At 37.5% G+C, this 27,905-nt stretch overlaps 1 protein-coding gene across 5 annotated transcripts in view; it reads right to left on the reverse strand.

Moving 5' to 3' along the window:
• Positions 471-27,905, reverse strand: part of UBE2W (ubiquitin conjugating enzyme E2 W) — a 35,253-nt gene continuing 7,818 nt past the window's right edge. For 4 of the 5 annotated variants that reach the window (XM_021386862.1, XM_021386861.1, XM_021386863.1 and 1 more), the window contains exons 2-6: positions 17,334-17,425; positions 10,794-10,896; positions 8,284-8,439; positions 6,960-7,035; positions 471-3,439 (exon numbers count right to left, since the gene is read on the reverse strand). In XM_021386862.1, the coding sequence (XP_021242537.1) occupies positions 3,426-3,439; positions 6,960-7,035; positions 8,284-8,439; positions 10,794-10,896; positions 17,334-17,425 (441 nt within the window). In that variant the 3' untranslated portion in view covers positions 471-3,425. Of the gene's footprint in view, positions 3,440-6,959; positions 7,036-8,283; positions 8,440-10,793; positions 10,897-17,333; positions 17,426-21,183; positions 23,064-27,905 lie in introns of those variants that run through there. The other variant, XM_021386860.1, reaches the window with a different exon arrangement.

Genomic DNA, 27,905 nt, shown 5'->3' on the forward strand with positions numbered 1-27,905 from the left:
TCTTACTTTTTCCAAAACAGACACCACCACATCTTAAAGATAAACAGTTCAAAACTGAAAACAATTACAAGTTTCATTGAACAATCTTGACATACGCTAATCAAGTAGCAGAAACTCTTTCCCCTAACTGTAAACAAACATGAAACTCCCCATTGATATATAAAGCATTTGTCAAACAACAAAGAACAATAATAAGAGACTATTTAAAAATCTATGAGAAATGGAAAGTAATCTCACAGCTCTACCTGATAATTTATTATATCTTAGGTTTTTGTTTTGTTTTCTAAAGATATCAGCTTTGCAACAGATGTTGTCTGGAGGAAAGAGGAGACACCTCAGTACTACAGAAATCTCTTCCTGGATATCCATCACAGCTTTTTGGAAGTATTGACAGCTTTGTCTCAAGAGCAGCTGAATGTAATGAACAATGCTTCTGCACTCCACCATGAAAAGGTCCACACGTACTTATATTCAAGGGTAGTAATCTATTTTAAAACAAGAATTTATTGTGTTATAGTATAAAGACACTAAACACAAAAACAAAGTGTTTAACAACATTAACATTGACACAAATTAAAAGCAAGATAATTTCAAGCCAATTCTGTAACCATTTCATGAGAGAAATTCTGAATGAAAGTTACATACACAGGGTCACCCTATGGAAAGGATGGCACCACCTTCATCTAATTTAAGCCCCCTTTCAGAGCATCATAGTATTGTCAGAATAGTTGCATTATTTTGAGGGCTCGAGTGGTATATAGGCCTTGTCCTTGCCCTCTGTATATAGGAGAACTTATCAATAGATCTACAAGAGAACCAATGAATGCATTTCTACTGTAAACTAAAAGACTTGAGGTAAATTCTCTTCTAATCTACCTTGGATTTCTTTTTCTCTTATTACAGAGGATTTCATTAAAGAGCAGCACAAATTTAGTTAACTTCACTGTAGTCCATGTGATAGCATAGAACAAAAAACCATATAATGCTTTGCATTACAACGCGCATCTTCAACAAAATACATACAGTATGTCATAAAGCTTCTTTGAAATCATGTATTGTAGAACGGCAATCCAACATATGAAAAGATTTAAGTATCTGAGAAGATGCATTTTAACCATTTCTTCAGACACATTACCTTGTATCAAAATAAGATCTCTTCACTGTGGACTATCTGAAAGGATCCGTTACGTGAACCAGTTGGATGAAAATACATGAATTTCTCAAAGATGTGACAATCCTTTCAATCAATAATAGTGAGCAGTTAACAAGAATATACAGATTAAATATGCAGATCACTGCTCATTCATATGAAACATTTCCAAAAATAACAGATTTGATTAACTTAAAGCAATAAAATTTATCTAAATAAAAAGTTAGGAGCACAACTATTTAATTTGCTTAAAATGATTATTTTTGGCTCTTAAAAGAATCTGAATTCTCGATTTTAAAGGCTCTTTGTGAAAGTATATATACACATCAAATTTATATTCCAAAGCTAGATTTTACCATTTAGTTTTAAAGGCCAAGAGATATCTTCAATACAGTAGAAAAAATAGCAGTTCCTGAAGTATATTGTAGCCTCGCTTTACTGACAATATCAATAATTAAATCGCTGTACAAAACTTCTCCAAAGCAAATCCATTTGAACTCTATCCACCCTGAGTTACGCTTTTATGATTTTTAAAAATGTTTTAAACATTAGATAACAGAGAGAAGTATGTACAAGGCTATAAAATTTGTCAGTTATTATACAGCAGTTAGAAAATTCAGTACTATCAGCCAATTTTGTTTGTTTTTGTAGTTATTCATTCTGGGTTATGTCACTGTTGATTTTCTGCTTGTTTTTTTTAAAATCAAGTAGTTACTTCATCTAAACATTCACGTATTGACCACTTGATTCTTTATTTTTGAGTGCAACAATAAGGCAACAGTAAAAAAAAAAAGTCATAGAAATTTTGCATACGTGTAAAGGTATTAAGTTTATAAAAGTGCTTCCTAAAAAGATAACCTAATTGTAGTATCAAAATATTACAGAGTGGTGAGAACAACTATCTATTATTTCAATAAAATGTTGCTCCATAGAAAATACATCAATCTGGTTTTAGGCTTTCTCATCTGTTTTTTTTTTTTCTTTTTTTCTTTTTTTGGGGCAGGGGGGAGGGAGGGGTGAAGTAAAAGCCTGGAGGGAAAACAAAACAAAACAGTATGGTTGTGAGGAACAAGCAAGTTAAGAAAATATACTTTAGTTTAAACTTAAATAAGAAGGTCCACACTTTTTTGTCAAAACATTAAGCCTCTGTCAAAAATGTATTTTTTTTTCTTTTTATAGTACAGGATTAAAAGACAAGATGATGCTTACAAGGTAAAGAAATAATTTACATGAAAATATCTTCTGACAAAGCTTTTCAATCAAAATATTGTTCTGTAACATTCAAACATGACATACAACAACAAAAGAAACAGTGAATGCAAACAAAAATGTTATATGGATTTCTTTCAAACACATAAATAAATGAAATATTGGTGTAGGCAGTAGGGCTCATGCTGATGGCTAGCAGGAAAGAACAGTGTGCAATCTATTTGGAAAAAGCTCTAAAGTACAAATTACAAGCCCAATTATGGACTGCAGCAAGTTCAGTTATATCACTGCCATCCTCTCCTATCTCCAAAATAAATTCTTGATTAAATCATTCATACCCTAAATTACTCATACCTTTGCTTCAGAGATATGAATAACTATATACAAAAAGTAGTTTTATTTCACCATAGGGATAACATTGTACCTCCCTGCCAATGTCACTTGAAAAACCTTCCACGTCAAAACAATTTGACAGCAGACAAACAATTTAATAAATATGCAATGATCTTATTACAGTCCTTCAGCTAAGCATGTTAACTCATGCTGCTAGTTTTGTGATCACAGTGCATAGAATCCAAATACAAAAGAATGGGGTGGCTTTTAAGGTAAAGGTAGATCCCTTGCTTATAATTCAAATATCTGAAACTTTCCTAAGCTCTATTACACATCAATCTTTTTGTGGCAGGAGCAAAACCTTTCCCTGGTACAATGTCCATTGCCGGCAATGGATGCACCAAAACCGCCAAGGAGTTCAGTGTTATTGCACAATATATGAAGACCTGGAATTCTTCCAAAAGCTTAAAATAAAAATAATGGAATTATTCTGACATTTCTGGACACCTGCATTAATACTGTATGACTAATAAAAGCATGTCAGTTGCATGGACTGAACCAGCGATCAACATGCGCCCAGAATGCACACTAGTAAAAATGCAGTCAAAGGAAGTAGTCTTCTTTGCCTATAGGTCACTTCCAGTCAAAGGTTAAAGTTCAAAGACTGAATGATCAAAGTGCTCATTTTCTCAGTAGGACTATCTTCTGCTACGAGGATCACAAAATGGTGGCATCAACATGTGTCATCTTTAAAATAAAAAAAAAAAAGAAGAGTATTTACAGAAAATATATAAGCATTCTAAGTCCAAATTAGCAAGGTGCTGTAGGCAGAAGCAATTCCTGGCATAGAAATTAAGATGCAGTGGAAACACACCAAGTGAATAAGTTCAGAATTTTGTTCAATAGTGACTCAAGAAAGAGAGATGAGAATATAAAATATAAAATCTCTGAAATACTATACACACAATCTCAAGCATATTAGTATTGGCAAGTTGTCAATTAAAGGACAATAATTAGCATATTCAATATTTAGAAAGTCAATCACTAGGAAAATGAAATACCAAATATGCTTAACATTTTGCCTCCCTTGAAGTAATAGAAGTCCTACATCCATTTACGAGATTGAGAAATCCTTTCATAAGGAATATATATATCGGGAAGTGTCAGCAGAGTCAGTTTATCCAGATGCCTCCAATCTCAACGCTTTTTGTATTTCTCAAGAATCAATACAAACTATAGCTGATCAAATCATGCAAAAGCAATAGATCACTACTGTAATACACATTTAAAGTTTTAGTAATTTATATTCACCAAATTCTAAGAACTGACTGGACCTATTAAAAAAGCATTCTATGCCAGACGTTTCTGCATTATGCTTTAATATTTAAATATAAATATTTGCCTGTGAAAACTTACCCATTTAAACCTTTTATTTCACACATCAAGTTGCAGAATATTTGCAACTGGTAACAGGAGATATTAAGCTTGGTAACAGAAAGCAAACTTACTGCCTGGTAATTTTTAATGCACTTACTTGTAACCTTGCACACACAGAAAAGGTAGCCATACTGATAGTACACATTACTAAATCCGTGAAAAGTAAAAACAGCAGCAAACAATTCTACATTCTCACTGGGAAACACTATGTCCTCAATACTATTACATATGAAAAAAAAAAAAAGCCTTTGTTTTATTAAGAGGGCAAGGAATAAAAAATTGTCAAGAAAAAAAAATGGGTAAGAATGGAAGAGAGATAGAAGAGGTGTTTAAACAGTGTACTAAACGTTTAGAAGAAATACCAGGGAAAACACTTCCTAAAACAAAAAAATCAAAAAACAAAGTAGTAAGGAAGTGCTGACTGAAAACAAGCACCATTGCTGCATATCTTTCTCCCCCTATCAAATTCTACTTCTTGACAACGCAAAAGAATAAACAACAGCTTTATGAAACCAATTTCAGCCTGGATGGCTATGGAAACCTTATCTGGAAGATCCTCTTTGACACAGCACGACCAACTCTGAGAAAGTCAGTGTGAAATTCAATGTACAGTTGAAGGAGGTGTTGAGTATGGTAGATAATCTAGAAGGTTTTTTAGTTGTCGAAGAGATCATTATTAAGAGGAAGCAGGAGTTTTGAAAGAGGGCATTGACTTTGTAACAAATAAGGACCTATAACTTTATGGAATAAGTTGCTTTGTTGGGGCAGGGATGAAATAACAATTTTTGTCTAACAGACATTAGCAGGTTTTACTTTGTTAATGTAAGAATCTAAAAGGATTGGAAGCTCAATAAGCTTAACTGTGATCTCTGTAATTAGTAACTATAAAGGAAGTAAAAAATGAAAATATCATGAAGCAAAACAGTAAGTTATTCAGATGAACTGACTTGTTTTCTCTCATCTCTTAGCTTGCTTTTCTAGGTTACTCTGACCTAGCAGGTTTTCTGACTTTCAGAAAACAACAACTGAGTAACTATTTTGAAGTAATTAAATGATTTGTTCAGTAGAATATAAGAAGCTTGATTTTTTTGAGTCACAATTACATAGAAACTTTCAGAGTCAATTAACCATATTTTTCCGTACTCATTTCATCCTTTGCTTATTTAATTCAAATTTCATGAATAAGAAACAGAAGTAGTATCTGCTCTCCTTGAAAGAACTTCAATTCCCAAACAAAAGGAGATGACTATAGTACCAATCCAAAGTAAACAGTACATATTTTAATTACAGGATATAGCCAATAAATGAAACTTAACTTCATTTCTCTTTAGAAATAACTAGCAAATTAAAATAGTACTTAATTGTTCTCCCAAAATTACCAATAAAGAGAAAGCAAACTCAAAATAATTAAGCACCACAGACATTGCAAGAGTGAGAAAACAGAAGAGAAAGTGAGTACTGAATAATCTAGCGAAGATGAAAAATCCAGCCTATTATCCCTGCAGAGAAAGAGTATCATTATTATTGGAGTCAACAGCATTATTTACAACCATGTGATAAGCAGTCCCAAGGCTCTTAAATACTTGTTAACCCTATGACATACAGCACTGGTCTTACTGTGATTGAAGTCAACTTGTTTTAGAGAGACTATCAGAGTATCATGAGTAACACAGTTTCATTCTGTTCCACTTCCATTTATCAAAAAAACCATGAGCATCAGCAAGTATTATGAAATTCAAACATTTATTGTTAAGGTATCTCTGGGTTTTTAAGAATTTACGCACGAAAGCAGCATTGTCTCCCTGCTATCTCAAACTACCTGATCTCACTTCACATATGGAACAGAACATTCCCTGGGGTGGGGAGACAGCAGAAAAATCAGTATCTTATGATGGAGGCTTCAGTTAAAGGTAAGACCAGCTCCTCCCTGCACCATCTAAGCATACACTATTTTCTGTTCTTTCCCAAAGACAAAGGCTTCTCATAATGACTGTTTGATAGTGTTTTCCTAGTGAAAGCCAAAAGCATACTGGCCAACATGAGAAGAGAAAAGGAAAGCACAGCCTATCTCTGTCCCTCCCATCCTGCCTTTCTTTCTGTTCTGGACCAGACAGAACTAGCACATACAGCCAACCCCAGCTCTGGGAAGAAGATGACAAATGTTGAAGCAGAATAAAGAAACCACACAGCATAAAGTCTGATACAGAGCAGATGGCAAGGGAAAAACCACCACCACCACCACAACACTAGCACTACAGACACTATAGCATTATAAAAAGCAATTTTAGTACACAAGTATTTATCCTGTACATGTAAAATCTTATTACTACACTTCCAACTGTAAGTTCCTAAGAGTCTTTAAGTCAGCAAACTGTCTCACACTGAAAATTCTGACAGACAGTGGAATTAACCGAAAAAAATGTGGTTGTTATAAACATCTAAGTGTACTTTTACTGCAGATAAAGATTTAAAAGCATTACCGCCATTAAAAGAAAAAAAAGAGCTACACTTAGTTTAATCAAGGATTTCCTCCGCCTAAAACTTAAGACCTGTCATGGACTGATTCAATTTACAAGAACTATTATTCAAATTTAGTCCACCAATTTTAAACATATTAATCTGTGCTGTTTAAATTTCAGTTGGGAATTATTAAAATGAAATATAGAGAAATTCACAAAATTCACAGCAAGTATCTGAGAAACAGTATTTTTATAAACTTCTGAAATTAATGAGTTGAAGACTCTCAATACATTTGTCCTCCAATCCTATATTTTGATTGTCTTCATTATAATAAAACCTTCAAAATTCCTGGTCCCAGTGAAATACTTACCATGATACCACCATTTTGTTTTCTTTGGATTCTTGTTACATGTTCTTACATAAAATGAGTTATCTGGAGGTCGCCTCTGCAACAGAAGAAAAGACCTACAAATAATCAAACAATCCCCATATAGTAAATACTTGAACTATTTAAGAAGTTTATGAAAGGTTATTACGTGAATATAGTGAGAGTAAGATAGCAAATAGGGACAGCCCTCTTGCAAGAGAAATCTAGGTAATGGTTCTTATTGGAAAAAATCCAAGCTAAGGTTCCATGAAAAATTCCAAATAGCCTGAATAAAGATTGGGGTTAGGAATACATGGCTGTTAGGAAGCATAAATAAAGAAAGAGGAGAGCCCATGAGAAAGGAACAGCTTTTGACTGAAGAGAAAAGAAAAAAAAACTCCTTTGGAGTTTTTTATCTAATCATTATATATTAGGTCCAGTTCACACCCATAAATCTCAGCTTGGAATGTGCGAAAATGAACTTTGGTTAAGCTGCCATCAAACAAATATATACATCTGATCAATATTTCATATTCTTCGGTTTTCCTCATAAGTGTCATCACTGGGCAAACTCAGAGGCAGAGGATATAACAAAGCAATTTGGGGTAGTTTTCTACCAAAATCACGTGACTAGGACTGTTTGGGATGTGTTAAATACGCACGATGGGAAAGCACAGATGTACAGGCTCTGACCAAATTAACTTCCACAGAAATTCCATTCCAAAACTAATGGTCAAGAGTAAAAGAGCAACCTCTTTTACAAGAAAAGTCTGAGCTTCACTCATTTATGACCAAAAAGGCAGCCTAGGATCATTTACTCTTCTCAAATAAAAGCGATCAAGGTCAGTAAAAAAGTACAACTGCAAAATCTTAGACATCTGCAAAAAAGACATTTCAGCAGTCATTTTTGCATTGCCTTTAGAGACAAACAATGTTAACAGAATTGCAAGAATTTAACTTTCCGTGTTACTGTAATGAGTTAGTACAGCAGAAGCATTCTCTTCATGCTTCTCCAAAAACGATATACAAACAAGGTTACCATAAAAAAAAGTTATGAAGTACTTACTGCACTATTTAGTTTGCAGTTCTAGCTTAATACTTTTCAATAGCAGAAATTTAGATATAGCACGTTTCCCTATTTCAGAATTTCAGAAACAAAAGTCTTACTTCGCAAAGTAGAAAACTAATAATTTTCATTTATTCTACTCCAGTGGTGCTAAAATCAGCAGGAGATGGAACTCTGCCATCGCAAAGGGGCTGGAACTAGATGACCTTTAAGGTACCTTCCAACCCAAGCCAGGGACTCCATGATAAAAAAAACTCATACCTTTTCTTTGCAGCTGGAAAGCATGCTAATAATGCTAAGACAAACAGATTGCACTGAGAGAGCTGGAGACCAGTCTTCTGTTAGAATGGACAAACAGATATGACCATTGCTATAAACATGTGGATGAACAGGAATATTGTCACCGGTAAACATGACCTAAAAAAAAAAAAATAGACAAACGTAATTTATTGTCCAGCTTTTAAATAAAACTACACAGCTTTTGGAAAAAAGTGGGTTCTGACATTTTCATTTACAATAAATAATGCAACATACCATATTATATTCATTCATTTTTTGAGCTATTAGTCAAAATGTAAAATGAAATGACAGAAGCCTTGTTAGCTAGTGAAGATAAAGTTGCATAAATGGCTAAATGCAGTTCTTATGAATAGCTACAAAACAAAAAAATATATAAAAGCAACAGTGTAAATATATCAAACTAAAGTTTTTAAATCTTGCAACCTCAGTCTTTTATATCCTAAGGAATACAGATGCGTAGCCAGAAAGTTAGATTCTGGAATTAGTATTTCTATGGACACAATACGATGTAAACTGGAGAAAACTCTTTTTGAGTTTTAATCCTCTTAGCTATAACATGAAGGACTCTTACAACCACAGTACATTACCACATAGGAAATATTTTAAATTGTTATTTTCAATGGAATTTTCTTTTATTTAACATAAGTGAACAACAGAGAACAGCACTGAGAACCTCAGCTCCTCTCTATTAAAGGAGAACATAAAGGTTGGAAAATCAATTTTGACAATTACTGCCCTTACAGTAAGTTTGACAAAAACACATGGTCAGCACAGGACCAATGGGAAGGGAGTAAAAAACAAAATCCTCACAGCAGCATTATCCTCCTGAGCTCCTTATCCAACATAAGCACTGTAATCTTTTCCAAAATGACATAATAAATCTCTACCACTCAAATCACAACATCCAGCAGCCTCTTAAGAATTTCCTAAGTTTATGTACATGCACACACACCCCATCTCATTACTGACTACCAGAAAGAAGTTTCACCTTAACCACAAAAGAACCTGAGGTGAGAAAGCTTAACCTATTTACCAAATGACATGCAATTTTTTTTTTATGGCAGCAGAAAAAAATGGATGCAGAATGATCTTTCCTAAGTCTTTATCTGGTATTTCTTATGCACAGAAAAGCTTACCTTCATAACTTTGTAATGTGTTTAATTTCTACCTAACGTTTTCATTTTACAGGAAAACCAGAACTAGGCATACTAGTAAGTAAAAGCACGCACGCTATAGCAGACAACATTCATTTAAGGCAGTAAACAATCAAGGGATTAAACAGCAGAAATGTAAACTGTCAGTTCAGAGGAAGTAGATTTATAGGAGAAAGAACTATAAATCAAGAGCTTTAAAACAGACAATGAAATTATTGTACAGCAGCATGATGGAAATCCCAGCCATTACAACTAAATATCCGGTACTTAAATTCTTAATTGCCTTTTATGCTTACAAATAAATACATCTGTCGCTATATACTGATCTAGATTGCTGTTTTACAATAATTTGCACGCAGTCACATGTTGGATAAGGAGTACATACTTGGAATCAAAACAAAGTGGGTCTTGTGGATCACCTTTGAGTAGCTTACCGCAAACCTGATGAAATGCAGACGGGAATGTCCCAGTTTGTTCCTTAAAACGTGAGACTGGAGAGTCAGCATTCTAGTTTTTACCTTAATACTTAAAGACGTGTATTTTTACACTTTAAGTGACTCTCGCAGCTCCTTGCTGGAGCTTCAATAACCACGAGAAAAGCAGAGACAACTCTTCAAACTGAGCTGAAACAGGCCAGAACTAAAGCACTCTTGTTTCTACTTTCATTCTCCAAAGAGCTGAAGTGATAGCTGAACACCTACTTCCCTCCTACAAACCATGATTTGTAAGATTCCTCTCAGGTAACGGACAGATGGAAGTACAGAGTTCATTCTGCACCCTAGTAGTAATGCTGCCCCTCCAGTTCTTAATGTTGCCGTGAAAGCAGTAGCTCACACCTTAGTTATAATCACTAGATTTGCAGACCTCTCAAAGATGCCAGCTATTTATGCGAATTCCTACCACATTAACAGCATTTTGACAGCCATATTAACAATGGCAGTAGAGAAAGTGAAAGAGGTTTAAAAAGGAACTAGAAGCAGAAGAGGAGAGGAGACAAAAGAGTTGTTTGTCATTCACTCCTGTGCTGCAGCAAAAGGAACCTTCCTACTATTCTGTGTTGCTCTTTCATATTATGTAAATAAAGAAACCTCAAGAGTACACCATACTTTCGTCTCCCATGAGGCCAAGTGGACTGCAGTAGGCACTACACTTCACTGAAGACTTGTTTCTAGAAAAAAAGCATCTGCACAATATGTTCAACATAAATTGAAACAACTAAACCTCACATCAGGATATACAGACGGTATTAATATTCAGCATGTGCCACACAACTATTACTTAGAGGTAGAATTAAGCAGGAAGGAAGAAAACAAATACCTGAGGCGAATCAAAAGGATATCGGCTACTGAACTTAAATAGAAGTTGAAATTTCTCCCCTTCATATAGCGTTCCTGGAGCACCTTCCATGTCTACAATCCACCTAAGAATGGAGAAAAAAAAATTAGAATTATGGACTAACAAATTATTACTTTACTCCTGGAGCACAGGACAAATGAAAATCAACTACCATGTAGCCAATCTTCCAAACTCTCCATTAGTATAGCTATTGCAGAAGTGAATAATGCATCAAGCCCACATCTGAAAGAAACAAGCTTGGTATTTCATATACAGGCACTGCTCTAGCACTGCAAAATATGATGACTTGAACTCAACACAGACACATCAATTCCCTGTTACATGACCCACAGCTGACGTAGACTTCCAAGGACTATTCCTAAAATAAAATAAAAATAGGCTTGGAATAAAACAGAGTAGCTGGCATTCTCCTTCCATGTTGTTTCTATTTTTTCTGTCAAGGAAATCATCAATGCAGTTCATTAAAACAAAATCTGTATCCCCAGGGAGAGAAGGAATGATGCTCTTGTGCTTACATCTATGAAAAAGTCAGAAACAAAATGCTACATAATCTGACATATAAGGAAACAGTAAAACTGCAAAAGTTCGTAGCATAAAAAAATGAAAGGGTCAAAGAAAATTAAAAATAGAAAATGGATGTCTTGCAACTGTAATTAAGGTGTATTTTTCCTCTGTACCTGATCCTTCCATCACAACATGGAATAAACTAACATGTTTTTTTTTTTTAAATCTAGGCAAAAATACGGTTCTGAGCAGCGTTCATGACAAACAGCAACACTTTGCTATGTCAAGTCCATACTTTGGAGTTCTGGTGATCGTTTAATACCATCCTCTGTACAACCATTTCTCCATTTTTGTCTGTCACAACTGACTGAGTTCTATGCATCTGAGGGATACAGTAATGTAAAGATTTATCAACAGAATACAAAAATTCTCAGATAAGAACATTTACATCAGTTGAAGGTAAGACAGTTGAGATTTTCCAGAACAGAAATGCACTCAAAGAACAATGTCTCCTTCAGCTGAAACTCTTGATGATACTACTCGCAAGCTCTCTCCATTCTGCCATCATATAGGCTATCCCTGGATTTAAGTGGCGCACGCTTTTCAAATAATCACAGAACGGTTTGAGTTGGAAGGGACCTTTAAGACCATCTTGTTCCAACTCTCTGCTGTAGGCAAGGACACCTCCCTCTAGACCAGGTTGCTCAAAGCCTCATCCAGCCTGGCCTTGAACGCCTCCAGGATGGGGGCATCCACAACCTCGCTGTTCCAGTGTCTCACCACCCTCACAGTAAAGAATTTCTTCCTAATATCTAGTCTAAATCTACCCTCTTCCAATTTAAAGCCATTTCCCCCCATCCTGTCACTACATGGCCTTACAAAATCTCCCTCCTCAGCTTTCCTATAGGCCCTCTTCATGTGCTGAAAGGCCGCTATTAGGTCCCCCCAGAGCCTTCTATTCTCTAGGCTGAAGAGCCCCAGCTCTCTTAGACTGTCCTTGTAGGGGAGGTGCTTCAGCCCTCCAATCATCTTCATTGCCCTCCTCTGGACCCACTCCAACAGCTCGATGTCTTGTGTTGGGGAGTCCAGAACTGGACACAGTACTCCAGGTGGGGTCCCACAAGTGCAGAGGGGCAGAATCACCTCCCTCAACCTGCTTGCCATGCTTCTCTTCATGTAACTCAGGATATGGTTGGCCTTTTGGGCTGCAAGTGCACATTGCTGGTTCATGTTAAGTCTTTCCTCACTCAACACCCCCAAATCTTTCTCTTCAGTGCAGCTTTCAAAACATTCTCTGACTAGCCTATACTCGTGCTTGAGATTGCCCCAATCCAAGTGCAGGACTTTGCACTTAGCCTTGTTGAACTTCATGAGGTTGACATGGGCTCAACTCAAGCCTGTCCAGGTCCCTCTGGATAGCATCCCTTCCCTCTAGCATGTCAACTGCACCACTCAGCTTGCTGTCATCCACAAACTTGCTGAGGGTACACTCAATCCCACTGTCCATGTTGCCTACAAAGATGTTAAATAGTATTGCTCCCAGCACCAATCCCTCATTTTCCTCTCTATTACATTAAAATTATTTTATTTTTTGAAAAATTGCTTCTCTACTGAACTCCTGTCATCCTCTTCAGGAGGAATGCATCCTCAACAGTAATACAGTAATGGCTGTAAGGGGGAAGAGTCCTTTAATTGCAGGTGAAGCAGAGGGTGTCACTGTATGTAACAGAGTTGGATTGTATGGCACTCACTTTTGGCAATTACACAGTTGAGAGCCTCTCGGTAAGGATTAAGGGGAAAGCAAATAAAATGTATATTGTTGCAATAATCTATTTAGATCATCCAACCAGGATGACAACACCAATGAATTACTTCACAATTAATTAATGGATATCTCTAGAACAGTTGCCCTTGTCCTTACGGATGACTTCGACTTCCCAGCTGTTAACTGGGAATATCATATAACTGATATAAATAGGTCCAGATTACTAAGGGAGCTCACTAGGAAAGGTGCCCTCCTAGATTTGTTACTTGTAAACAGAGAGAGTCTTGCCAGCGAAGTGGCAGTTAGCAGCCATCTTTGGCCACAAGGACCACAAAGCAGCTGAGTTTCAAATCTTTGGTGACAGGAAAACAACTGCCACCAAAAATTCAGTGCTAGATATGGGGACAGCAGGCTTCAGGATGCTCAGGGAACTAGTTTGCAAGACGTCCCAGGAATCTGCTTTTGAAGATGCTGGCATCCATCAGTGCTGGTCACTTTTAAGAGTCACATCTAAAGAGCAAAGAAGCAGGGCAATTCCAATGTGTCAGAAGTCAAGCAAGTGGAGATTAAGGCTGGCCCAGCTGAGCAGGTATCTTCTTCATGAGCTTAGGTGGAAAAAGAAAGTGTACTGACATTAGAATTAAGGTCAGGAAATGTGGAAGAACTACAGAGACATTGTTTGCCATTGTAGGGAGAAAATTTGTGTAGTCAAGGCTCAGTTAGGGTTGATGCTGGCTAGTACCATGGGGGACAACAAAGCGCTTTTTTAAGAGCAAAAGGAGCACCAGAGAACATTGGCTCATTACTTGACAAGTTAAGACACCTCACAAACAGGGATGTTCATAAAGCACAAACATTTAATGCCTTTTTTACCTCTATCTTTAATATTGATGATAGCTCTGGAACCCCCAGAGTCCTGAGCGGGAGGGAAGACAAACTCCCAGCCAACTTTGAACTTGTGCAGGATCTGCCATTCCAGTTGGATATACGTGAATCTGTGGAGTGTGAAGGGATTCATCCCAAGGTATTCAAACAGCTCACTGTAGAACCTCTCACAATTATTTTTCAACGGTCTTAGAAATCTGGAGAGGTTTCAGGTGGCTGGAAGTTAGCAAATGTTTTAATTTTCCAAAACGGCACTAAACATGACCCTGGTAACTACAGGCCAGTCATTCTCACTTCAGTGCCTTGTAAAATTATGGAGAAAATTATTCTGGAAGTTACTGAAAAATAATCAATCATTGGTTCATGATGTCAAAGTCCTGCTTAACTAGCTTAATTGCCATTTACACCAAGATTGCCCATATAGCTGATCAAGGGAAACTAGTAGATGTTAGGGTTTTTGTTTGGTTGGTTTTTATTTCAGAAAAGTTTTCAACACTTACAGTAACCTTCTGGGCAAAATGCCCAGCATCCAGCTAGACAGGTACACAGTATGACGGGTAAACAACTGGCTGACAGGTCAGGCTCAACAAGCTATAGTAAACGGGGTTACATCAGGCTGGCAGCCAGTCACTAATGGGTTTCCACGTGGCTCAATTTTAGAGCCCGTTCTCTTCAGTGTTTTTATAACTGATCTGGATGCATGACTTTAAGGACACTAGGTAAGTTTGTTAATGATACTAAATGGGGAGGAACTGTTGACTGCCTCAATGGTAAAGAGGCCTTGAAGAGAGATCTTGGCAAATCAGAGAACTGGATGATCACGAACCACATGAAGTTTAAAAAGAACAAGTGTTGAATTCCACACTTTGGATGGGTAAATTCACATATATGTAGAGACTCAGGGGACAAGAGACAAAAGGACAGCTTTGCAGAAAGCAGTTCTAGTTGTCATCAAGTTGAATCCAAATTAGCAGGGTGCTCCGGCAGCCAAAGGAGCCAACCATACCCTGCAGTGCATCAGGCCCAGCACTGTCAGCACATCAAGGGAAGGGACTGTCTTGCTCTGCACTGGTGTAGCCTCACCTTAAGCACAGTGTGCAGTTTTGGGTACCACAGCATAAGGACATAAAGGTATTATACTACATCCAAAGGAGTTTTATGAAGATGGTAAAGAGCGTAGAGGGCAAAACATGTCAAGAGTGGCTGAGGCCAGAGTTTGTTCAGCCCAGAGAAGAGGAGGCTGAAGGGAAGCATCATGGCAGCCTACAGCTTCTCATGAGGGGAGCAAAGGGGCTGGCACAGACCTCTGCACTCTGGTGACAGTGACAGTACATGAGAGAATGGAATAAAGCTACATCAGATTGAGTATTAGGAAAAGTTTCTTTCCCAGAGGGTGGTCAGTTCCTGGAATTGGCTGCTCAGGGCAATGGCCATGGCCCAAGGCCTGACTGACTTCAAGAAGTGCTTGGACAATACTCTCAGACGTAAGGCTTGAGTTTTGGATGGTCTTGCATAGACCCAGGAGATGGACTCAATGAGCCCCATGGGTCTCCTTCCAACTCAGAATATTCTGTTATGATTTATTCTAGCTGTAACTGAGACTACTCATCTCTTGCTACGCACTCTACTTCACATTTATAGACATGCTGCATCAATACTACGCAGCTTTACTGTGTTTGTGATCCAGAATCTTCACTTTCAAGTTTTTAAACTAGTTTCACTTAGAAAATAGAAGATAATTCTGGCCGGACACTGCTCCTTTTATGATTGAGGAATTACTGTTTTGTTTTGTTTATGTCAAGCTTCTAATTACTGTGTATTAAAAATAAACTTCTTAAACTGAGTTTAAAATGACCCAGTTACATTACGAGCTTCAATTAATTGATTCAGTTCCTTTCAAACCCAAGTGAGTACAAATCTATACTGCACCAGCTCAAACTGCAATTTGATTAATCATCTCAGAACATTCTACTTGGCACTGAAAACCCTTAAAGGGCAAAAACTATTTATAATGGCAGGAAGTTTATTACTCAGTGACAATTTGAGAAAAACTAGCATGACTGTAAACAGGAAGTTTCTGTTTGTAAGGTATTGAAAGGTATAAAAACTGCATGTAGCGAAAAAAAACCTAAACAAAAAACAATCTAGTAGCACGCTGGTAAAAAAAAAATCCTCAGAAGGATGGAAAACTATGAACATAAAAACAAACTTTTCATTTTATAACTCTTCATCTTCTGTGAAATTACTCTTAGTTGCTATTTTTATTTAAAGAAATGAAAAAATCTTGAGTTTTCTTTGAGTAGAATGTTTATCTTTTTTTCTGAAGAAAACGACGAAGTAAAGCAAGAAAGAAAACTTGGAATTCATGAATTGCACAGCAGTTTGTTATTAGTGCTTTCCAGAATTTGTTACTATTTCAATTTGTTTCAGTTATGCTCACCTGCATCAAGCATCACAAAAAACAAGAACATTTAAAAAGCAACAGCTGTATAAAACCTCATGTAGCATGGTCTGTGTGCTATCAGCAGAAATGAAAGTGTGAAGCAACTTCAACAAGGCAACTCAGTGTCATGTTTTTAAATTGATCCATCCATCAGGAGCATACATATTTCAGAAAACACAGCCTGAGATTCATACTCATTTGGAAAAATCTTAGCAGGTGCAAACATCTTTTCTTTATTTTAGAGAAATGATAGAAAAACTGACAGAAGTATCCAAAGATGTTAACAGAGTCTAAGTCTTTGTATTGCAGTCAGTTGAAAAAAAAATACTAATTTAATACAAGGAAAACACCTGTTGACTTCAATGAAATGCAGAGAATACTTAACCACACTTCTGTTTCAGTTTTGCTGATCACACATAAAACTACAGCAAGGAGAAAAGTGCAAAAGGACAAACTTCAACAGCTTTACTTTTCAAGAAGCTTTCTTGACTTCCTTTAGAAAAAGATGACGGAAATTACTATGAAATAGAGTCTAAATAACGTAAATAACCTAAATCAGCTACTCCGTTCCTCAATGAAATTTAGACGAGTCTCACAGGATAGCAGTTGCAAGAGTCTCTTAAATTACTTTATTCAAAACCATGAAGAGTTTATACCAATTGCCATTTTGTAAAACAGTAAAATGCCTAACGTAAATTTAACAAATTCACTATTCTGGTTCCTGCAACTGCCCAGCACATTGCATAAATACACTCATTAATGAGAAAAATGATTTATTCCCTAGATTAAAAACAAAAGTTCAGAATGTTATCTGGAATGATTTGAGAAAGATGTATGGAGAGACTTTTTATTACTTACACTTCTCAGCTTGATAGCAAAAACTAAACAGTATATGTATACTTACTGTGTAATTGAATTTTGTACGCTCTTTTCATTTAGAGTCATTCCTGGAGGTGGATCATTTTGCAATGCCAATAGTTCTTTTTGTAATCTTTTCTAAAAAGGAATTGTATAGAATATTTGAAATATTAAATGAAGTCCAACAATAAGCACATGCATTTAAATAAATTTTAATCAATTACCAAAATGAACACTAGTTTCATTAAAAAAAATTAAGTACCAAGTGGAATTAAAAGTAGAGAAAGAATTAAGAGTCATCTCCAAGAAATTAAACTCAAAATACATAGGCCTTAACCTTAGAGTTTTTTCATTACAATTGTAATATTTACAACAATACTAAGTGAAGTGCTGTTCCATTACAGATGTATATTACGTATACAAAATACACAGGAGTATCCAGGATTTCGTGATATAATAAAGATGTAAATCATGCCTCTATTCTTAACAGTAAATGTTCCATAATCCCCAGATAGTATCAAATTTACAATTAATTTTCCAAGACCTTAGGAGTACAACTCTTCCTTCTCTTTGTTGTTTAAGACAGTTCTGTCTGGCACTGGTGCAAGCGTTTTCCTTGTTCTAGGTCATCCCAAAGGACAGAAGACAAAGCTAAACAAGATTACGTGATTTTGCAGAACACTAACTACTTTATAACCTTAAAATAAGTGCATCTTAAAATCAGAGTAATATTTACAGAAGTTCTATACCAGCAGGTCAGGTAATTCTCACCTATTTTCACAGGGATGTTAGTAACTGCAACCAACTATTTTCTACAAAAAATAACAGAGCTGTTGTGTGGAGTGAGCAATACGGGACCTCCGTAAAGCATTACCATTGGCACTGCTTTCAAAGAGTATTTTTTCCTCTCCATAAGACATTACGCAATGTGTTTTGTCATTTCCAAGCCATCCGTATAACGGGAAACGTTAAGGTTCTCACATGTCTTATTCTCCCTTTTCCTGCCAAAACTTTTCATGTTTATGGCCTTCCAGCCCATGTCCATCATTCTTACTATTCAAAATGTCCTTACATGAGATTTAAGACTTACCTAGCACTAAGGATTACAAAATACACTTATTTTTGGAGTTGAGTATCTAATTTTCACTCAACACACTTTATTCTTCCTTTTTAAGTGTAGGTTTAAAACAAATTTGTAGCTTTGTGTTGGGTGTGTGTGTGTGTGTGTGTGTGGCTTTTTTTTTTTTTAAACACTAATTCTCAAACTAATTTTCCCCAATGCTGAATCACAGCGTAGAAGTGATTCAACATCTCATTAATACATTTGAAATAGGGCTACAATTAATTCAGGCAACTCCTAAAGAAAAAGCCCTAGTACATCCACAGTTTACATTTTGAAATAACTCACTGTCGAGCAGCCCTGAAAACTTGCTTTGTGCTTGCAGTACAAAAGTTTCTGCCAAATACACATTTCGAAAGTCTTATTTGTAAGAAATTAAACCATTTTGTTTTGAAGTGAAACATTACATCATAAAATAATTTTAATTAAAGGCTATTGTAGTTGGTATGCAGAAAAAGCAATAACAACACTTTCAGAAGAAACCTATATAATTTGCTAATATAAGAATCAAATTAGGAAAAATGAACACTGAACAACTTTCTCTACAATTTGGGAAAAAAAGCTTCAGATTGTAACACCGACTGTATTTAAGACTGCTAACATGAGTTAAACTGAATATCCAGACAAAAGCTCAATAAAACAAGTCTCCCCAGAAAAGCAATCCTGTAACATTTCTACTGTGCAAGAAATGAAAACAAGCTAAGGCAAAGAAACTTATTGCTTTGAAAGAAGGGAAACCACGAAGAAAAGCTCACTATCACTACCTATCACACATGGAAAACTCTAGTGCATGTCTGACTAACAGGAAGCTCCTAGGCAGAGCTCCTATGGAAACGTAGGAGAGGGATGCCATCAGTCCAGAAACCTATCACTTCTCTAGACTTGTTCCTCACTCAGAAGACTCACCCAATTAAAAGCAAGTCTTAGCAAAAGGTGCTTTTTCCTTCAACCTCAGTATATCTGTTCTAAGCCCATACCTTTCTCAGGTCTACGCTGGTATAAGCAACTATATTATGGCCATATGGATTTCATGCATCTCAACACTGTTCCACTTGAAAATAAGGTCAGAAGGGGGAAGAAAAAAAACAACAAAAACCCCACAAATTAAAGGATCCCAGCCCAGAGCAGCAGGAAACCAGGACAGGAGACCAACAGCTGCCATCAGAGATGGCAGAGAAGCTTTTCACTCTTCCAAGGTTCTCTATCAAAGAAAGATGCAACTTCAGCTATATCTATCGTCTCAAGATAGCTTCTTAAGAAATGAAAGGACAAAAATATCATTTCATAATCAATTCCTAGGTTTTTCTAGTCCCCATCATGACAAATTGTGAAAGTGTTAGACAGCTCAAGGTGAAAAAAGTGCTTCTAAGGTTTCATAAGTGTTATCCTAGCCACTGCAATCTAAAAATAGAAGCAAGGCAGTCTTCACACAAAGAGAATGACTTTCACTGGACCAAATGATAAACAGTTAAGATTTGAAGCTTACTCAAGGGGTATAATTTTTTTCCACTTGGAAAAATAAAATACACAATTCTACCACTCTAACATTTTATCAACCACACCATACAAATCATACATTAACTAACAGGACTCATAATACGCTTTTACCAGAAGTTCTCAAAACTTGTTCTATCAAGCATCAAACTCAGTTACTTCTGCAGACTAACAGTTGCCTATAGACCTTCTCTGGAAGGTGCTATCCAGTACCCTAGAGAAACCAGAATAACATTTGTAGAGGGAATCATAATCTACTAACCAGAATTCATTCAACTACTGAAAAAGACGGAGCTAATTAGCATTGAGAAAACTGTCTTTTAATTGGCCAGTTTGGTCTATCCATTCCATCGTGTCACTTCTCTCACAGTATAAAATGTTCCAATTGGATGTAAAGAAAACATCTGTTTGTTGCCCCTTGTCTTCTAGCTACGACTCTGAGGAGTCAGGTATTGTTTTCCCTGTCACCCACCCATCCAGCCGTTGCAGATATCAGCAAGATCTCCCCTTTGCCTCCTCTTCCTCAGAATGATCAACCTCTTGTACATCATGCAGTTCAGCCCCTCATCACCTTGGTAGCCATCTGCTGAACTCACTCCAGTACATCAGCGTCCTTCCAGTGGGGCTCCCTAAGGACACTGCTCCAGATGTTGTCTTAAACACTGGAAAAGGGACCATTTCAGAGGGAGAAAAGACCTCCTCATGTCTGAGGGCCATGAATATAGCAAACTGCTTTTCAGGAACAAAACTGACATTAGCAGTGGCATACATAGCAGGACAAAAGGTAACAGATTAACACATTCTCAGTAGTCTTAGCCATCTCATTTGTAGAACCTTACAAACTTAAAGCTTGACGATTACTAAACAAAGTCACCTCTTCATCTTTCTACCACACGTATGGATCAAAGATACCTTAAGTATCATTGAAGTTAAAAGCCTTTACTATTTCCCCACATTACCTTATCTCTGCTTGTTCTGCTGCTTTTGCAATTGGAATAATTTTCTTCACAGTAAGAGATGTGAGTGAAATAAATTACACTCAATCACTCCTCCTACTCTTCTCACGGATACAGGATTCATCTACTGTATTCAGCTTACTTTACCAATCTTCACTAAACAGACTATTCTTTCAACTCTCTTCTCATTTTTTAAGCATTTCATTTCTGCTGCCAACTTATTAAATGTGTAATACACACACACACAAATACAGAAACTCGACACTCAAAATCAGCCACTTCACTGAAGCCTCACAGTTGCACAGATGAAAAGAATGTTTACTCACTATACGTTTGTGTATATATCCCACATATCTGCCTTCTCCTTGTAGCAGCACAATGCTTTTTACTTGCATTCAGTAGGCATTCTGCCCTGGTTTCAGCTGGAACAGTTAATTTTCTTCAAAGTAGCACCTAAGTGGCTATGTTTTAGTTTTGAGATGAAAAACAGTATTGATAACACACTGATGTTTTACGTGTTGCAGAACAGTGCTTACACAGACTCATGTTCTTTTCTTTCTCACACTGCAGTGGCAGTGAAGAGGCTGAAGCACAAGGAATAGGGACAGGACACAGACAGGGCAGCTGGCCCCAATAACCATAGGGATATTCCACACAAGTCCTGGTCAGCAGTAACAGCTAGGGGAAAAAAAGAGGGGGGCAGAGGTGTTTGGAGTTACAGTTTATGTTTTCCCAAGTGATCCCTATGCATGACATAACCGTGGTTTCCTGCAAATACCTAAATGTTTATCTGTCAGCACAAAGTTGCAGATGGATTCTTTATTTGCTTTCCTTGCACATGCAGTTCTTGCTTCATTTATCGTTTAATAATTTCATTCAACCCACAAGTTCTCATTTTACCTTTCCGATTCTTTTCCCCATCACACGATGGAGTGAGCGAGCACCTGCATGGGGCCTAGCTGCCTGCTCTGTGTGGTTAACCCACAGCAGCATTCGCTGCCTAGAGCCTCCCCAAAGGAACACTGGTTTGCCTGCAACTCCTTTATACTTGCGAACTAAACACACTTCCCCCCTCTCCTTTTGCAGTTAAATACCTTATAGCTTTCTCTGCTGAATCCTATTTTGTTGATTTTAATCCCTTTAACAACCGAAGCTTCTCCATTTGTTGTCACTTCTGCATTTTCTTAAAATCCCAATCATTCCAGCTGCTTTCACAAAGCATGGCAGACAACACAGACTGCCCTCAAAATAACTTTTGACAGGTCCTCTCAGCTTGACTGAATAAAACTCCCTCCCTCAGTCAGATGCTCATTTGAAAGAGTAGTTTCACTTCAACCAAACTACACCTGTTAATACCTTGAGATATTTCTGTAGCTAATAGGACACACACAAAAAAGAATCCATTAATTTACATCACATTTTTCTTGCTTGCTCATTCAAAAAGTTACAGTATTACAAGTCAAAATTGCATCATCAAAAAACACCTACTGTCCCGCTTTCAGAATAGTTACTACACAGAAGAACGGAAATCATGCCAGTTCAACGAGATGGGGAACCACAGGCCTGCCAGGCTGACCTCAGTACTAGGGAAGGTCACAGAGCAGATTGTCTTGACTGGGATCATGCTGCATCTGAGAGACAACCAGGGGATCAAGCCCAGCCAACATGGTGGGTTCCTGAAAGGCAGGCCCTGCTTAACCCATCTCATCTCCTGTGACCAGGTGACCTGCCCAGCAGATAAGGGAAAGGCTGCGGATGTAATCTCCCTAGCCTTTTGTAAAGCATTTGACTCTTTTCCCCACAGTATTCTGTAGAAGCCGGCAGCTCATAGCTTGGACAAGTGTACTCTTCACTCGGTAAAAAAATTGGATGTCCGGGCCCAGAGAGTGGTGGTGAAAGGAGTTAAATCCAGCTGGTGACCAGTCATGAGTGGTGTTTCTCAGCGGTCGCTATTGGGGCCAGCTCTGTCTAGTATCTTTATTGATGATCTGGATGAAGGGATTTAGCACATCCTCAGCAAGTTTGCAGATGACACCAAGAGGGAAGGAAGCGTTGATCTGCGTGAGAGTAGGAAGGCCCTACAGAAGGATCTGGACAGGCCAATTGATGAGTTGAGGCCAATTATATGCACTTCAACAAGACCAAGTGCTGAGTCCTGGAACACTGGTCACAATAACTCCGCACCTCGCTGCAGGCTTGGGGCAGAGTGGCTGGAAAGAAAATAGAAATAGCACAGTCAGCAGGACTAGGAAGGTGATCGTCCCTCTGTACTCAGCACTGGTGAGGCTGCACCTTCAGTACTGCGTTCAGTTTTGGGCCCCTCACTACAAGAAAGACATTGGAGCAGTAAAGTGTGCCCAAAGAAGGGCAGTGAAGCTGGTGAAGGGTCCGGAGCACAAGTCTTACAAGGAACGGCTGAGGGAGCCGGGATTGTTTAGACTGCAAAAGAGGAGGCTCAGGGGAGACCTTATTGCTCTCTACAACTGCCTGACAAGAGATTGCAACAAGATGGGGGTTGGCCTTTTTTCCAAAGTAACTAGAGACACGATGAGAGGTAATGGCCTTAAGCTGAACTAGGAGATGTTCAGGTTGGATATTGGGAAAAGTTTCTTCTCAGGAAGAGTGGTGAGATATTGGAACAAGCTGCCCAAGGAGGTGGTGGAGCCACTGTCCCTGGAGGTTTTCAAGAAAAGAGCAGATGTCATACTAAGTGACATGGCCTAGAGCTGTCACAGGCATGGGTTGATGGTTGGACTAGATGATCTTAGAGGTCTTTTCCAACCTTAATAATTCTATGATTCTATATGATTTGTTCTTAAAAATAACCAAAATGGATTTCCTAGCTATGTATAACTTACCTATTCACATAGGTCACTCCAGAAGTAACGCCTCCTATTTATTTCCATGGAAACGACAACAGATACAAAAAGTACAATGATACTATTTGATAGAGCACATACCCAGCTACAAAACACTATCTTTCAACCAGCCACCAACATTAGCAATGCATTTTCGCCAGCTCATAAAAATCTCCACCAGAGGAGGTAACCCATTTTTGCCACCACTGAAACGCACCACCCACCACCTCACTGTGCAGTTTCCATAAATGTTCAGCTAGCACTGATGAATGGCAGTGAGTGTCTTTTTTCCCCACATGGAAGAATTCAATGACACACTTTTGCTTCCACACTTCCAAGTCAGACGCCATTGTCAGACTGCCCCTCTGCTGCCATCTGTCACACAGCAACAGCATGTAATGGAATACTGGTGGGAAGGTTCAACATCTGCTGCCATCCCTCAACATTCACTTCTGACACCGTAAGCCAGCAAAATAAATTAGGAGGCATTACTTTCAGAGCAGCCCTGATATATCCTATGGGTATCAGAGACCATTTGGTTCAGTGATTTTCAGAAGCCGTCTTTCTAGATGAAAGCAGAGGAATAAAAATAGTATTATCATCTGGAAACTCACTCAAAATGATTCCCAAAAAAGCTATCAGAATCAGATGCTTAAACAACAACAGCAAAAACCAATCCAAACAGTCGAAGCCTAATAGCTGACAAAATATCCAATACCAAAAAGCTATCCAATCTGTCCTGTATTTGGCATGATTTACTGCCTCACTGTCATCAAGCATCTGTGTCATCTGTTCTTTGCTTTTCTTTTCCATTAACAGGTTCATCCCTTTCTTCACCTTTCTTTTATGTGATGAACAAAAATCTTCCTTAATGGTTTTCAAACCCACTAATTAAAACAATGCACCGTGTGTAGATTTCACCTTTTCTTTTATATTGACTTTCATTACATTTGCTGTACTTTTTCCGCATTGAAATAGCTTTCCACTGTAAATTAGTATTTTCTTCTACAAACTTGGAGCACTTTGACACTCAGCAGAGTCCTTCCTCATTTGCAGGTCTCCAGCTGTGTTGAAAAATCTAATGTAAATATCATTATTACTTTTGCTTTTTTTTTTTTCTTACTACAAACCAAGTATACCACTTTTTTTTTTATCACATATTCAAGTCCCTTTCAGCATCTCAGTCAGCTTCTCCAAGTCAAAATACAGCTAGTGCAGCTACTCATTCCTGCAATAACCTCCATCACTCACTCAGACGATTTCTATACATTTATACGTTCTTGGGATCTATGCCTGCTGTACTGTTCTTTTTCATATCATAAGTTCATCATTCCAATGCTTGTGCTAATCCATCATGTCATACAGACATTTCCATCCTGCTTGTCCACTTTCGATTTAAGATAACTGAGGAAAAAAAATCTGGCTGCAGTCAAGGAGTTATCTACATAGAAGGGGAATAAATGAAAATATACAGGCAATCTTAAATTGATCACTTCCTTACTTTTGAGAGGATTTCACGCTTAAGCATTTTTAAATACAACTTCTGAGTAAACAAAACTGGAAAGTATCATACTGATAAAACATTCACTACCTAGAGAAAAAGGGAAGAAAAGAGCTCAAGATCAGAAACCCAAGAGCAGATAACATCAGAGTCTTTTACTTAAAGGAATAACCAGCTGCAAAGAGTAATAGCACAGCCAGTAGTGCACACGAGCATTTTCACAGAGGTGGAAGCCTACGAAGCCAAGATTACCTAATTCACCTACCTCTACAGGAAAGAGCAATTCAAGGATGAAAACAAAGAACATATCTTAACATTGATCCAAACCTCAATTCTAAATTGAAGTTTACTCAAGTAACTAAGTTGCCTTACATAGCAATGGCTTGTATTCTACTGCTAATTCCGTCAAATAGGATTTGTGCAACCCCTTCTGTTATCTCCACAGATTTTCTCATGTGTCAAACTCGTAAGACTTCTCAAAGCATATGGAGCAAAGAATAAAATTAACTGGGTGTCGGTGCAATAGAATTCCTGCCAACTTCTCAGACAGCTGACAACAAACTTCATCATTTCAATCCAGAAAGATGGCAGCCACTGTCTGTCACAGTTCAGGTTTAAATTTATCTCCAAAGCCAATAGCTTCTAGCACCCTTTGCTAGGTAAAAATATACATTCTTTTTTCTCCAACATGGCACATGTCTTTCTTTGCCAACTCTAAAATAAGTGCGGTAGCATCTCAAACGCCACAGCTAAATTTCTCACTTGTGTTGACTCCTGGAGAATCACATAAAGAAGCAGAGGCAGGGCAGAACCATATAAAAAGATAATATGTGGAAATAAGGACAGAGTAGCAGCTTAAGATCGGAGGAGATTTAGAAGTTGGCAACATGAGGGTTTCAGAATCCAGCTCCTAGAATCAGCGAATTTGATTACTGTGCACCATTAAGCCAGATGTAACTGTTAATAGATGTTTGTGATATATAACAAAATAATTTCACTAATCTCTGCGTCCATGTCAGCTACCTCACAAGGGAAGAACTTTTATTCCTAAAGCATATATGACAATACCATTGTCATACTCCTCAAGTCAGGGATCTTGTTTCTGATTCCAACACAAACAAGGATCATAGTGTAAGAAGTGTAAGAAAGTAAAGTACCCTTAGCGATAAGGGTCATGACCAACTATTAATATACATGCTGTTGAGAGCTATTAAGGCAGCCAATTAATACTGTTTCAATTAAGGTACTGGACCTCAGAAACAGAGTGGACAAAATACATGTACACTTACATTAGCAGTAAAATATTAATGCCATAATGCAACCAAATTCAGTAGTGCATCCATACTCCTGACTTATTATCTCCTCAGAGCTGAATATACTTCACAAAGGTAAACAATACAGAAAAAAATAAAATTGAAGAAAGCTCACTGCATACCTTCAAATTTCTGCAATTCTTGAATATTCTACTTTCTTATATTTCAAGAAATGTCACATAAGATGTGCAATTCTTTAAATGGGTAAACTAAATAATGAGCTTAGTCAAATACTCTACCTGTGAGCAATCTTTCAAATAGACTTGAAACTTTTGGGAGAGAGAAAAACTGAGCTGATTGATGCAACAGGAGTTTCAGTAGAAGACAGGACACAATAAGGGCAGCTAGAACAACTCCCTCTAGCAGTAGAGCACAAAACTTAAGTGGAAAAGAGCATACAGCTCCCTTTCATTTCTGCTGGCCGAAGCGTTCCATCACACCTTCTTTTTCTCTCACATAAGCTGGGTCAACTAAGCTGGAACATGGCAGCCTTTCCACCTCGAGTGGTAGAGAACTCAGTAGCTGTAGTCAGTTAAGTGCTATCATAAGGACATCGAAAAACTAAACTGAGAAATCTAACAGCAACTTTGAAATATTGTGCACTAGAAAGGATAGGTATCTCAAAAAAAATATGCAAGTCATTTTTGTTAGAATTCTATTTCCAAGCGTTAGAATTCCCCTTTCTTTATTGCGATGATACACAAAAGGAGTAGCCCTCCAAGGCCACGCAGTCCTATATACTGCAAATGCAAATCTTAATCTAATTTTGAGACCTGCAAAGAAGAAAAGGTAACTCATAAATAGAAGTTAAAGATTAATCCCAACAGTGCTCCAGTCTTCTGCTTTACGTTAGTCAATCCACTGCATCCCAGGGGGACCCTCTCCAGTAACTGCTAACTGTTATCTTGCACATCCAAAGACTTAAAACTGTTACCAAAAAAGCATCCTGTAATGAAGTCTTGGCAAAAAAAAAACCTTACATTTTGCCTTGCAAGCTTTCACCTCCTCCCTCACTCAAGTAAGAAAATGTTTCATGAAAACATCCCTTTTGATTAGGAGAAGTTTTAACATGCAAGAGATGTGCTCTGCCTTGAATGGAGGCAAATGGTAACCGTATACCAGAATAGCTGTCACTAGGCTGTAACAACTCTGTTGTGACAACACCACCATGTTGTTTCATAAGCAGAGCTGTTACAAGTCTGCTAGTACAACCCACTAGCTGGAAACAAGAGCAGTAACAACCCTACTTTCAGTATCTCGGTTCTTCCATTCACATATTTCTTACTGAAAAGAATCTCAAATCTTGAGGGATATGAAATCCGAAGCACTGGAAAAATAGCTCTGCTTGTGAAACAAAACTTCTATAGGAAGAATGA

This window comes from Numida meleagris, chromosome 2, assembly GCF_002078875.1.
Source record: "Numida meleagris isolate 19003 breed g44 Domestic line chromosome 2, NumMel1.0, whole genome shotgun sequence".
NCBI classification, from domain to species: domain Eukaryota; kingdom Metazoa; phylum Chordata; class Aves; order Galliformes; family Numididae; genus Numida; species Numida meleagris.